The sequence below is a fragment of the Cygnus atratus genome, chromosome 5 (assembly GCF_013377495.2).
Source record: "Cygnus atratus isolate AKBS03 ecotype Queensland, Australia chromosome 5, CAtr_DNAZoo_HiC_assembly, whole genome shotgun sequence".
NCBI lineage: Eukaryota > Metazoa > Chordata > Aves > Anseriformes > Anatidae > Cygnus > Cygnus atratus.
Window position 1 is genome coordinate 39,332,849 of NC_066366.1, and position 14,973 is coordinate 39,347,821.

Genomic DNA, 14,973 nt, shown 5'->3' on the forward strand with positions numbered 1-14,973 from the left:
TTGTAGGCAAGGGTTTATGCTGCTTGTGATTATTAATTACAATAATATTTGTGATGCTGTGTCACAAGAAATAGTGCTCCTCAGTACTGTGACTAAACATGAACAATGAAATCACCATACTATGCCAATAAAAGAGTGTGAAATTTTCCTAAGAGACTGATTCTGTGGTGCTTTATGCTCCAAAAAAGACAGAGCTGACTTGCAGTAAGTGGTCTCTGCTTTTCCAGTGGCAGCAAGGGATGCTCCCTGTACTTAGGCTGTTTTGCTTTTTTCAGCATTCATATTTTTGTAGCTTTGTTGTTCTGCCACTGCTGTGTTTCCAAGACTGAAACTCAGCAGAGAGAGTGCACTAGGCCCAGCACAGTCAGTTTTGTGTTCCTGCATGAAAACATGAGGCCGTTTCAGCTGGATTATACTTTGGAAAACTTGTCACTTTATTCTGCTCTGCTCCTCTAGGAAAACACACACAATGTGCCACGGTAGCTAAGAAACACTCCAGGAAGCTGAAATGACTTGCAGTTTTCTGAAGCGGCTGTACGAGGGCTAGGAAGGATGATGAATGTGTGTACTCCCTCTCCACATCGTCGGGCTTGGCACATGATCTTTATATTCCCTCCCTCTGCTCTGTGGGCATGAGAAAAATCTATTGCCTGGAATGAAGGCAGCAGTTCTGCTCTCCTCTCCCTTCGCCTGCCCCGCTATACCGTGCCCCCTGATTATCCTAGCTAACTGAGCCTTTCTGTGTTGCAAGGCTAATTTATGTAATGCAGCACAAGTGTCAGGAAGGGCGATACTGTGCCCATAATGATTAAGGGTTATCTTACAACTGTGTGATAAAAATACGTATTTTAGTAGTAATTTTGATTTGTGATCTGTGAAGACTGCTAGGGTTGCATAGACAAGAAGTCAAAAATTGGAACGTGTCCGTTTTATGCAGCCTTAATTCTGTGTGTGCCTACACACATTTCCTTCTTCAAGTTTCTTATGCCGTGCTTTTAAATTACATGAATTCATGCATTTTTAAAAACCTTCACGGTACATTAAAAATGTGTGGCTAACGTTTCCTGTCTTCTGTGTCCTTCTCTGTGTGACAGACGTGTTTTCAAAACAGTTTTTGCATTTGTTGCAGTAGTATGTAAAAGCTCTACCAAAATACAGACTCTATTTTGATAGATACAATACAAAACCTTACTAAAATTCTCTGTCTGTGGGAGTTATTAGCCTAAAGAATTATTGATTGGCCTTTGAACTAGGAGTATATTTTTTCTAATGCTTGTGGCTCGAAGATGGCATTGTAGTATTCAGCAGCTCGAAGAACAAAACTAGACATTGTGCTTTTATTTTTGCCCTTACACGCCAAATTAAGTGTTCTTCTTTTTGCATGGTTCCTTGTACTGATGATGACTGCTGATGAAAGCCCAGAGAGGCAGATTCCTTGAGGCATCTTTCTAAAGCTTGAGCCTGGCGGCTTAGTTATCCTTCACTCGGTTTTCTTTAGAGATAGAGGTTTCTGTCTAAACTTGCAAAGAGGTGGCTATAGCCTCTGAGTTACTCAATTCACTTCAGTAGATACTAATTCAGAAACCAACAGTACACTTAAATATTAACACTTATGAGCTCATCAAGTTATTTAAAGTGTTCTGCTAAGGAACTCTTACATAACAGCGTTCTGTCAGAATAGCCATTTTTTAAAACCACCTGTCTGTGCTGCAATGAAGGCACTTATCTTTTTGTTGTTTCTAGTGAATAGATAATTTTTTATGTATCTGCAAAGAATAATGTTTCAGTCCTATCTTTTATCTACAGCCAAGCTCTTAGATATATCCATTGGATATGGTAAACAACCTAAAATTCTTTAAATACCTCATGAAGTTTTTTAAGGGGGAACTCTTACAGTTTTGCAGCTTATTGCACGGAAGTGTACTTGAGATAATGATTTTTTTCTTCATTATAGCAACTTGCAAATGGAGATAGAGGCTTTGAGAATGTGGAGCTGGGTGTCATAGGGAAGAAGAAGAAAGTTCCCAGAAGGGTTATTCATTTTGCAAGTGGAGAAACAATGGAAGAATACAGCACAGATGAAGAGGAAGATGAACAAGAGAAGAAAGACCTGTTGCCTCCCGTAGATCCTGTAGGTATTTTGGTTGATAAATTGCTGCTTCTGGTTTATTGTATAACTACCTGCATTTTATCCTTTAATTTTTATGTCACAAATGTGATTTGGTGCATTAAAGATTCAGTAAATTCGATTGCCTCTAGGCACTGAGAAATCTCAGAGAAGTATTCTGAGAAGTTTTGTCCTGCAGCTCTCCCTCACTGAAATAGCCCTACTAATTAGAATGGGTTTAATTTCTTCACAGTTCTAATCTGTCCTCTCCAGAATTTCCTCCTTTGATAATATTTGCTCGGTGTCTCTTTTATTCACACTGTCATTTGAAAAAATCAGTTGGGAGGGCATTTTTTCTTATCTTTGTTGGCAGTGGAGAGTTGAGCTTGTAATTTAGTGTTAGCATACCAGCAATTAAAGGAGTGTACAAAGGAAAGAAACGGATGATTTGCAGAAGTATAGGAAAACTTCATGATATATCAAAAACAGGTTTAAGGGATCTGCCTAGTCCATGTATGTGAAGTCCTTCTGTGTTTTAAACTGTTAAGATTTGTTCAAGCTGAATGACATCTCCGTGTGTTGGTCCGAATCTCAGTGAAGTTAGGACAATTAAAGCTGTCTCTAATAGTGCATTTTATGGCTACTAAAAACAAAAACATTTCCCTTTTTGTCAATGATTTGGTATCTACACTTAGAGGTAAAATGAAGTATATCACCTGTTTTATTCTGTTGGAGTGTCTGACGATGTGTTTCGTAGCCCAGAGATTTGCAACCCCAGCAGCAGCGCACTGGAGGAAGCAGCTCCGTGCCTTCTGGCAGTCAGTCTCAGAGAAGATACACATCCATCTCTTCATCTTTCCACACCCCCAGTCTCATGTTTCTTTTATGACAGCCCCACGAACTGCTGTTCCAACTACCTCTTTTCTCTACCCGCCTACAATTTTGTCCTCCATAAACTGGGTCTGCGGTCCTGTTCCCTGTCTGCCTTCAGGACTCCCTTTCTGGCCCTCCCTTGCCTTGTTTGCCTGTACTGAAGTTAGAGGTGGAACCCCTGAAATTGGCTGGATCCTTCCCTATGTGCTGAGTACAGTGAAGTGGTTGGGAGTTACTGCTTTGTGCAGCAGCCAGTCCTGCCTGATTGCACATTGGAGGCAAATGCCTGTTTAGAGGTGCTTGTTCCCACACTTTGATAAGAGCCTTGGCATGCACAGAAACTGGTGCTGCTTCCTACCTCACGTAAGCATTGCTGTCGCAATGACTCATGCACCAGAGTCTGGGAATTGGTGCTTAAGAAATGTCGTGTATGAAGCTCACTATTTACTGTATTTATGTGTGCATCCTTCCAGGAGAGCTGGGATTTCTTGGGGGGATTGCAGTGGAGTTTGACTTCCTGCCTGTTATTTTCTGAGAAAGTGGTGTGGCCACGAGGAGCTTGCTTTGGGAAGGACTGTCAATCAGTTTTTTTCCCCCTCTGTAAAATTAATTTACCTTGAAGAAAAAGTAGTAGTTTGAGGACTGAGCTGCAATGAGACTGTCGAAAGCTGGGACTGGGGCTCCTGAGTAAAGTTGTTGCATTTAATCTTGATGGCCTGGTGGCACTGCCATCTCTTTCTTATTAGGCTGTTCCTGCGTACAAGGAAAAGTAATGTTAGCCTGAGAGCAGGTGTATCAGTATAGAAATGCATATGAGCTTTATACATGATTTAAAGTATCATTATTGAAAATAAATGTACTAAACTTATCAACAATGAATAGATGTTAAGCTGTCTTGCTGGGTGGGTTTTTTGTTTGTTTTCTTTTTGTCTTTGAGGTTCTGTTCAAAGAAGTGCAAGAACTATGAAACTTGCTCAACATTCAGGTATCTTTGGAGTCAGAACTGTTCCCCACTGTGCAGGTTGTGTTAGATATCCATGGATGTGTACAAAGAGATTTGTTTTGTTCCAACTATAATTAGCAGAGGACCAGATCAGTATAATTTCTCTGTCATTTCCCCTCAGTAGAACAGTTTCACCATGATGGAAGCCTCAGGGGACTGTATGTGTTGTGAGGCCAGAGGAGTACACACTGCTGTACAAATGGACACTTAACTAAAAAACCTGCAAATATTCACAAGAGCCAGGAATTCTGTGCGATCATTCTCCTGCTTTCCTAATATGGATTTTATTCTGAATACCTGAAAGTATATTGTATGGCACAGTTAAGATTGCTTTATTCCACTTACATAGTTTATGAAATATTTAATTTTTATTACATTTTTTAATAAAAGGACCTTCCAAGGCTGAACATTTTATTGTGGAGCACAGCATGCCTTATTGTGCATTGCTTTTTACCTTGACAGAATAAACTTGATTAGACCAAGGGTTGCCATTAAGTGAAGTTTAGCTTATCTGCTGTATGCTTCGTGTATCCCAACTGAGCCAGTGAATTGAAGAAATGTTAGTCCAAGCTGAGCGTTGATGTTTTAGCCAACAGCTGCCTTAAAAATGTTTTTATTGTAGGATTTCTATAAAAGCAATTAAATAGTCAGTTTGCTGGGACCAGCATGTCTAAAACTTGTTATCTCAGTTGGGATACAAAAAAGTACATTGCAAATAATAGCTGTTTCTGGTCCAATTTATTTTTAGAAAAAGCACATTAATATTTTGAATAGAAACTTTACATCATGAAAATTCGAAGCTCAGCTGGTATTGGCATACAAGCAGGTTCTGAATTGAGTTTAAGAGAAACAAATGTTTTGACATATTGTAAAGAAACTTCTGCAGTAATTACCTTGGTTTAATTACGCTTTAGAGCTAAGCAGATGATGACAATGACTTTCTTGCTAAGCAAAGTAGCATGTGTATATTCTGGTAATATGACAACTAAAGAACTCACTGTGATGGACTGGTGTCACTCGTAACTAAACAAATTCTCATAAAGTACTGAGTCTTAGGCTTTGCTTTGAAACAAGGATTCCAGCACTTCCGTAGGTCAGTGTTCAGGTTATTTACATTTTTGGACTGGAGTGTCCTTTTGTTGTGGTGTTTTGTTTTGTTTTTTTAAGAGTGAGTTGAATCCAGAACACAGGGCATGCTTACTAAATTTTTCTGTGGTTGTTTTTGTTTTTAGATAATAGCATTCCGTGTTATTAGTGTTCTCCTTTGCCCCTTTGATGATTGTAAATGCTTTAACTGAATCTTCTATCAAAAAATTTAGATGCTTACACTTTAAAATCTTTTGCTTCTGTCCACCAAAACCTTGCTTTATAAGTTCTTTTTTGTTTTGTTTTAATTAGAAGAAGAAATTAAATTTCTCTAACCTGTTCTAGAAGGTAATCTCTCTGTTTATCCCTGGAGTGCCGCTTGCTATGGAGTCTTGGTTGCATGAGTAAGCAGAATGTGGAGTCTAAGCCTTTGCAGAGCATCTATAAGCAACATATAACTGTTGATTTTAATCTTAGAATTCATCCTGAGAACATTTCTGTGACAGAGCTCCAAAACAGATGTAATTTTGTTAACCTTCAGTGCTTGGAAAGACTGAAACACGTTCTTACAGGAAAATTATCGTGATATCCTGTAGTTAAAAGGAGCTTAACTTCAGGCAGCAAAAAAGCATTGTTTTTATGCTGTTGAGGACTCTCAAACTCTAATTTCATTTTAAAAATTCTGTAACGAGGGAGAAAAATAGTTAATGACTTAATAATAGCTGTTCATAATATCATAGAAGCTTTTTTGATGAAGGAGGGAGTATGTGTTCCTGAATCTTGTTTTCACTGGCTTCTGTTAGTTGCCACAGTTCTACCTGGTGTGTATACACTGAAGGACCTATTATAGCAATGACCAGTCATTAATTTAACTCATTTAAAATGAGTCTTGACACAGGAAACAATGAAAAAAAATGTCTATTTGGTGGTATTCAACTCTCAAAAACATAACTTATTTTTTCTTAAAATGGGAAATGATTCTTTACCTCCTTTTGCCATTTTCTCTGCCAACAAACAAACAAAAACAAAACAAAAAAATAAATTATTTGGAAAGTTCAAATGTTACTAGGGACTGAAATCTGGCAAAAATAAATATAGATGTGGATTGTTTATATGGTACACACTCTGCTGAGCTTCTGAGTGCATCTTTTCCCTTCAGCAGCCCCATACTAGGAAACAGTATCATGTTGTTACTGAATCATAGCCCTCTTGGTTGTTGAATTCATTATGTTAGTCCTACTTAAATTGCAGTACACCAACACCTTCTGGAGGTAGATTTGGCCAGGTCATATTATGGCTGAGTGTCAGATTAGAACTGTACATTAAGATGTTTTGTACTTTAAAAGCTGAGTGTAGCAAGTATTATGTTTTCTATTTTAAACAGCAAAATGAACTCATGATAGCAGAACAGTATAGTTAAGCATTGCAGAAACATATACTTAAGAGTAGAATGATGCTAGGAGAAATACTATTGCCTCCTAATACACTGGTGTCCTATATTCCATTCAAGAAGTACAGTACTACTGTGTCTTTGTTTTGATTGAAGCCATTCCTCTGGCTGAAGGAGATTGATGCACAGCATCAGGGCATGTGGTTCTTACCAACCATTAATAAGACCTGACTTTGGTGCCATTTTCCAGTGTCATTCAATGCATTAAAGCTACATCACAGAGGATTAGTTTGTACTGACCTTTTGCATAACACTTCACTTCATATCACCCATAACGTTCCACAAGGTTCTTGTTCTCTCCAGTACCTCTTCTCGCCTCGTATTTGCCATTCTTGCTTAGGTCTCTGAGGTGCTACCCAAACTTGCCTTGAGGGGAAAAAAAAAAAGAGGAGGGTTATTTCTCCCAGATGTGTTCCCATGTTCCTGCTTGTTCTTAGTGGTTTACTCTACAAAACATTTAATTTTTACTGCTTAATTTTCATAAAGTAGCTTCTCTTGGTTTTATATTGCCTTTTGAGATGCTTGAAAGAATGCTCCTTTTTTAAATTACCGGGACCAGCAAAGCAACACTGGACATCACAGAATCACAGAAAGACATGAGTGAAGAAGTGTCTGGTTGGGCTAGAGACACGTTGTCAGAAAGCAGAGGTTTCTACAAAGTTGAACTTAGAAGTACTTCTAACATACCAAGCTGTTCTTTAATTATAGTGGGAAAATAGAGGAAATAGAAAGCATCTCTGTGCCTGCAGAGTCTCAAATTTTATGTTTGTGGTACTACAATAGTACGTTAGAATATTCTGTGTCTGATTTACTTCTGTCACGTTGGAGCTCAGCTTCTCTTTTTATCCTTAAATGTTAAGGGGACTCTTGTAGCTTCTTGCTTACTGCTGCACAGCAGGCCTTTGTTTGTCCTTTGCACTGTGTGAATGCTTTTTAACCTTGTCACCTTGTTACGAAGGATTGTACAGAGGCTTGTCAATGCCATTATTTGCACCTGTGGCAACAAGCTTTTCCAGCACTTTTGTTGACTTCTTCAACTGAACAAACTGAGAAATGATTGTCGTTAGCCCGTCTGCCAACTGAGTACGTAATCAACAAGCTGGAGGTGCTTTTGTGTAAGCAGGATAGCAGCTGGTTTTGCTTACACTTTTACCTTGGCAGGATATTTTCCATACCCACTGCCAAAAATATATAGCATCTGTCTTTTTTCTGCCTGCCCAGCTTGAGTTTCTGGCTTGACAGATTGTACACATTGATGAGATTTCCCCTGAGCTTTCTCTTCTCAAGGCTAAACAGCCCCAGCTCTCTTATCCTTCCCTCACGTGAGAGATGCTCCAGTCCCTTTATCATCTTAGCAGTGGTGCATCCCATCAGGGCTCCTGAATTCACATATGTCCAGTTAGCTTGAGTATTCTGTAAGCTGATCCTCCTCCATGCTTTTCCTTATGCTACACCTTCCCTCAGTCCTCTAGATTTCTGAAGACCAGTCTTACTAGTAAACACTGAGGTGAAGATGGCTTTCACTACCGCAACCTTTTCCGTGTCCTGTGTCACCAGAGCCCTTGTCCCATTCAGCAGTGGCCCCACAACTTCCTTTTGCTACTGAGGAACTTACAGAAGCCCTTCTTCTTGCCCTTTAAGTCCAGATGCACTTTGGCTTTCCTAATCATGTCCCCTCATGCTCAGGCTGCTTTATATTCTTCCGACATTATCTGTCCCTGCTTCCACCTCTGTATAGTCCCTTTCTGTGACTGAGTTTGGACAGGAGCTCCTCATTCACCCACACAGGCCTGCTGGCATATTTGCCTGACTTCCTACTTTTTGGGATGGATTGCTCATGAGCTTGGAGGAGATGATCTCTGAATATCACCCAGCGTTCCTGGGCCCCTCTTCCCTCTAGGGCCTTTGCCCAGGGAACTTTTCCAAGCAGATCCCTGAAGAGGTCAAAGTCTGCTCTCCTGAAGCCCAGAGTTGTGATTTGGTGTTTGCTCTGCTCCCTCCTCTCAGGATCCTGAGCTCCACCACCTCACAGTCACTGCAGCTGACACTGCCTGGAGCCTTCACAACCCCAATGAGTTCTTCCTCCTTTGTGTGTATGAGGTCCAGTAGAGCACCTTTCCTTGTTGGCTCCTCTGTCACTTGTGTCAGGAAGTTATCATCAGTTCTCTCAAGGTACCTGCTATGGTGTTCCTCCAGCAGGTATCGGGGGGTTGAAGTCCCCATGAGGTGCAGGGCCTGCAAATGTGAGGCTGCTTCTAGCTGTCTGTAGAAGGCCTCATCCACGTGTTCTTCCTGGTCAGGTGCCCTATAGCAGATACATGAGGACGGCACCCATAATTAGTTCTTTAATCCTTACCCATAAGTTCTCAGCTGGCTCCTTATCCATCCCCCGGCAGAGCTCCATGCACTGCAGCTGCTCACACAAATGGCAGCTCCCCATCATCTGCTTCCCAGCGTGTCCTTCTTGATGAGCCTGTCTCCATCTATTGCCGCGCTCCTGTCACAAGACCATCCCACCGTGTCTCCATGATCCCAGCAAGGCCCTAGCCCTGCAGCTGCAGGCAGATCTCCAGCTCCTTGTGGTTACTCCCCATGCTGTGTGCCTTCGTGCCCAGGCACTTCAGACAGGCACCCCAGCGTGGTGATTTCACAGGAGGGGTGTTTCCTTTTTCCTTTTTTTTTCTTTCTTTTTTTTTTTTTTTTCCCTCCAGAATGGTGCCTTGAAAGCACTTCCTTGCCTACATGCAAATGCTTGAGGTGACAGCTGAAGCCCTGGTTTGTTGATTTGGTGTTTCCTTCCCTTCACATCATCCTAGGCCCTTTACTAATCAGCCCTGTCCGCTGCTCCCTCACAGGGCCACCGGTGACTCCCTCCCTCACTGTTCCTAGTTTTGTTCGTCAGGTACAGTTCCAAATGATAATTCATATCTGTATTTAAATACATGGAGGCAGCTTCTTCATTATGACCATTTTGAAGTGTTGTTTTGCTTGTTTATTTTTTAAACTGTCTCTCATAGTTCTCTCGTTATTATAACCAGGAAATACTTGGTTAACCCACTTCTCTGTTTGGTCTGACAGAATTCAGAAGGTTATGAAAAGGCCTTTATAGTTATAAGAATTATCTTGGGATTGAGCTGGATGCTTGCTGTTTTCCAAGTCTAGGGGTAGGAAACAAAAAACAGTGAAATGAATGTTCCCAGATATAACAGTGGTCATCTTTCTATCTTATGGTGATACTTTGCTTCATGTATGTCTTGCCTAGACTTACTACAAAGCAAAAATACCGTGGTAGCTGGCAAACAGGCAGTGTCACAGATCTTTCTTCTCTGTCTGAGCTTTCACGTGTGTTATTATGTACCATGAACTTACAGCTATACGTACTGATACTAGTTTTGTTGTTACAGACAACGCTCACATGGGGACCCTACTTGTGGTTTCATATGCTAAGAGTTGCCACATCAACCTTATCAGGTATTGCTTTATTTAATTCTCACGTAAAGCCGTGAAAGGATATTGAGTCACTTTGATGGGCTGTAAATCATCTTTGTGATCTACCAGTCAATTTTTCAAAAGAATGAATAAGATTGTGGTTTTATTTATTTATTTTTTTCTGTGCAGACATAATCTCTTGTCTTTAGCACTAATTTTATTTATTAATTTATTTTCAATCAACAACTGTTGAATGAAGAATGAACAGAAAAATCCTTTTGATGAACACTTCAATTTTTCTCTTTTTCTCCATATGGAGTGATGGTGATGTTGGCAAGGGATTTATTTCAGCTTCTCTTATATAACCATTTTGAGTGATTTTATCTGAAAAGAATGCTGTTTGACCTAACTAAATTGATTTTTTATGAAGACTTAAACTGGAACGTATCTCAAAAGCACACCTAGTCTTGTGCTTTACAACAGGCTGCTGAAGTTGCAAAATAAACAAAAATAGGGCTATTGTCAAGAGTCTTAAACTCACTACACAGAATTTTCATTGACCTGGGGACCTCATAAAATTTTGCTTAGAGTGCTTGTCATAATCTGTGTTCCTCCCAAATTGTAAAGATGTGTATTGTGTATTGACAACTATTTGTGGGATTTCCGTGATTGTACAGCCTCGATTTAAACTATTGACAGTCTATCCTATTGATTTTTATTGTTTGTAGAAGCACCTTAATGTACAGTGTAATCCTATTCATTGCATGTCTTTTCCTCATACACAATGGTAGATATTGCTTTCCTTTTTTTCAGAAGTTTTTAAGAATTTGAAGATTGCTACATATTTCCATCTCACTTCAGTGTCATTGAGCTTTGTCATTTGAACTGGTCTTTTGCAAGAGCTCTGTCTGTAAGGTTGCCTGTAAAATGACTGAATACTCGCGGAGCCAATCAGTTTCTGACTTCTGTTTTCACTGAAGATGACTAACTCATTCACATCCTCAGGGCAAATTTTTAATTTGAAGTGCAATATATTTGATTTCTGGCTTGTTTTTATTCAAGGATCAGTGCTTTAGCTGTCATCATGGTAGAGAGACTGACTGACCTAAGCCCACCTATTCCATCCTTCTGACTGCACTACCTATTTTAGCAAAGGAGAACTGCATGTAGCCTCTAGCTTGAAAAATGAGACAGCTGACACCTAAAAATTTAATTAATCCATCAGTATGCAACACAGATCATTGTTATAACTGATACTGGCTTAAAGTATACATCTGTCAATAAATAACTTTAGTCGCTTGGTATCATTAGACTGAATTGCCAGTACAGTTGGTAGCTGTGTATTTTTATCTAGCCTTAATTTTTAGTTAAAGTTCAATTAAAAGCTTGTACTTTAACTGATGCCCTAGCAAAACAAACCTGGATACAAAGCTAGAACTGGTAGAATGCAAACACTACCATTATCAAGTTTTTTTTTTTGTTGATTTCCATGCTCCTTTTTTGTTCATTCTCTGTCTTAAGGAACAATTATTAATATATTTAGCTAATAATAACTATATATAAGTAGATTAGCATAGCAGATTTTACTTTTGTCTTTTGAGTGAACTATGAAAAACCATTCAGGAAAGATGACAATTTTTAAAGCAGGACTGTGTGCAAGAACTTTCTTCTAGATACTAATCATTTGTAAACCTCTCTTTATTTTCAGTGTGTGACTTCCTTGGGGAAAAGATTGCATCTGTTTTGGGGATAAGCACACCAAAATACCAATATGCTATTGATGAGTATTACAGAATGAAGAAAGAGGTATGTGTGTGAAATGGGATTATTACATTTTTTTCTCCCTACTTATCTTCCCTGGCATTTTTAAAAATAAAATTTGTATTCGTGCAATACTTACTAAAATGAAGTTAAATTTTAGAACCTCTCTTTTAGTTCGCCTTCAGTTTTCATTTGATGCTTGATTTATGCTTGTTTATCCATTAGCATTTTCTCACCAGCTTATCTGTTGGGTCCTGAGCACTGCTCTACTTGCTTCTCTTCTACAATGCATTTTAAAGTCAAGGCTGTGAGGAAGCTGGAAGGAGCAGTTCCTAAAGAGGCAGCTGCCTCACATTACTCACTTAAAGTGAGTGTACTTTGAAACTCTGAAACTTGTCCCATTTCGTGTGATAGAAAGTGCCAAGGGTAAATTGAACATTATATTACCATTTGTTCTGAACCGTAACTTAAAATGATAGCCAGTATTTTATGCAAAAGTAAAAAAAAAAATACAAAAATTAATAAATTTCATTTGGAAGAAATGTGAAACATTTAAAGTTTTGATACTTCTTTTTTAATAGCTTTTAATTATTAAGGGTTTAAAGTGCTTTATAGAAGGTGGACCTATCACTGCTACTTTTGACTAAAAACTGCTTACCTAGATATATGTCATTTTTTCTGTGTTTATGTCACACACTTTAATCCTTCACTTTGGGCTATTTCCAGAATTCCCATTATGGAGGAGAAAAAAACAACAAAACACCCAATCTTATGATAAACTAGTGACTGTTTTGTAGCAGAGTAAATATTCTTTCTTTTCTTGTAATACAACTGGTATGTTGTTACAGAAGGTAAGTGGTGTTTATTTCAAGTAAACAGTAACTTACGAATCTGGTTACGTATTTTCAGGAGGAAGAGGAGGAACAAGAAAACAAGTTATCAGAAGAAGCAGAAAGACAGCATCAGGAGCAGCAGAACAAGGCACAAGCTGAAGCTCCTGTCCAGACAGACCAGCCTGAATCAACAACATGTACTTCATTTGTGAATTTAAACTTTGAAAATGAGGGAGATTGCCACTCTGTTGTGGAAAATAAACAAGATGTAGTCCCTGTCCCTACCTAAGTATAAAGCTCTGTATAATGTAGGAAATAGGAAGTGTCAGGTGTCACGATCTGGCTATAAGGAGGAAAAATAGGATTATACTTATTCAGTGTAATACAACTTACAGCATTCTTATTGATCAGGAGAGAGCTAGGTGATGTCTCTTCAGTCTGTCTGCCTAATAAAGGCTGAGGCATTCTGCCAAATTGGCACCTCAGTTAAAATGAAAATTGCACTACAAACATTTGGTCTAAAATTGAATTTCTGTGTAAAGCAAGTAAAAATGTCTTTCCTTTAAATTGCTGTCTGGCACAGTGGATTGCAGATGCAGTGCTGTTCCTCCTTGTGAACACCTATTTCTGATCTGCACGTTTGCGACTTGGCTCTCTATGAATAGATTAATAGGAATCAATGTCCTGTAACTCACAAGTCATTATAATCACTTCTGAATTCCCCTATTTATTGTCACTATTGTGTGCATGTATCTTTTTCTGTTACTAACACAAGAGAGGTTAGATTTAACGTTAATTAGATTTAAGGGCCTAATGGAACATTTTCCTTTTCTTTTTTTAACTCTAAAGGAGGCTGTAAACACCCTTAAGTATTTATGAACTAGTACAAGCACTCTTGGGGGCTAAAAGTGCTCAGCTGTGCTGTATAGTGCTGTAGCAAAGTACAGAATAAGCATCAGTGTAAGATGCTGTCACTCCAAATCCAAGAATTAATATAGATTCTTTACCTGCTCTGAATTGGCCTTGGATGTAAACTGAAGTCTTGCTAAATTATAATCAATGACTGGATATCGTGTATGGTACTAGTCTCTAACTACAAAAACTTTATTTTTAACATAGGTTACCTGAGTGAGTGTACTTGATTAAACAAATAGCCTGTTTAAGGTTAACGTTTAATTATGAAGAAGGAATGGGCCACTGCAGGTATCTTTTCCCCTCTAGTGCAGAATATATATGTAACTGGAGATTAGAAAACCAGGCTTATGACTTCTTTTTTATTTAACATGAAAAGCATTTGTTTCGATAGTGAAACAATACTCGTTTTTGCAGGTAGCTCCAGTTTTTAACCAGCCCCAAATACCATTCAATTAAAAGAATTTCAGTGCAGTGACTGTGATCCTACTTCTACCTTGTAGAAGGTGAATGGTTTGCTTTGGGACAATCAGGTATCAGTCTGGCAGGCAGACAACCAACCATGTCCCAGTCGCTGTCTATGCAGAAAGTTTGTAGATAAAGGATTGGAAGACCTGTACTAGTTACTGTAGGGATTGTTGTTTTTGTCCTTGAGACTTCTAAAAATAAACCTGAAGAGGCTTCAGAGAAAGTTTATATTGGGCATCATCACACTTGCATGGCCTTGGTCCCACTACCAGCTAACTGAGGAGACTGCTGGAACACCACAGGCCAGGAAGCTCAGCTATTAGTTTGCAGAACTCAGTTATGTATTTCAAACAGCTCTCAGCCTGAAATAGCGTCCCATACAACTCAAACGCTTTAGCTTCTCATTTGCCCCTAGCATTCCAGCACTACAGCAAACCTTCTGAGGAAGATCCAGTCGTCTGCTCTATTTGATCTGTTTTGATGCTCTGTTCTTTGCCTTTTTGAATTGTAATGCAGAGGGTGCTGACAGCTGTGTAAAATCATTCCATAGCCCTGAACATCTGCAAGGGAGAGTATGGTTCATCGTGTGGGGAATACAGAGAAAAAGATCGTGTTGGGAGTTCTTGTACCATAGCAAAGAAAAAAGCAGCTCCTAGCTCAAGAGTAGGAACTGTAGAGCTGAAGGATGCTTTGCTTTTCTGCAGAGAAAATGTCAGTTGTATTTTCTTTTATCCCAACTATCTGTTGCATCAGAAATGCTCTCACTGCCTTGGGGTTAAACTTCTTTGTATAAAAATGCTGTATTACTCACTGTGCCTTAACTTAATCCTTCCCGTCAGTTTTTTTGCAAACTGTATGAAAGTGATTACTTTCATAATGGTTTAATTTTTCTGTAAATGTATTAATTCATTATTTTATATTTAATATGATTTTTGAACTGAAAATTGGCTATGGGTTTTCCTTTGAAACTGCAGGGTCTTTAAAACCTTATGCCTACACACAGGAATACATGCTTGTTCACTTTGCATTCTTCTTGAGTCACACACATCCT

The 14,973-nt window shown here is 39.0% G+C and overlaps 1 protein-coding gene across 2 annotated transcripts in view; it reads left to right on the forward strand.

The window, feature by feature from the left end:
• The window catches only part of LOC118244805 (signal recognition particle 54 kDa protein), a 33,416-nt gene extending 18,550 nt beyond the window's left edge, over positions 1-14,866 (forward strand). The window contains exons 2-5 of one of the 2 annotated variants that reach the window (XM_035540046.1): positions 1,955-2,131; positions 9,924-9,990; positions 11,657-11,754; positions 12,619-14,866. In XM_035540046.1, coding sequence (XP_035395939.1) covers positions 1,955-2,131; positions 9,924-9,990; positions 11,657-11,754; positions 12,619-12,831 — 555 coding nt within the window. In that variant the 3' untranslated portion in view covers positions 12,832-14,866. The remainder of the gene's footprint in view (positions 1-1,954; positions 2,132-9,923; positions 9,991-11,656; positions 11,755-12,618) is intronic. The other variant, XM_050711106.1, reaches the window with a different exon arrangement.
• The last annotated feature ends 107 nt before the right edge of the window (positions 14,867-14,973 follow it).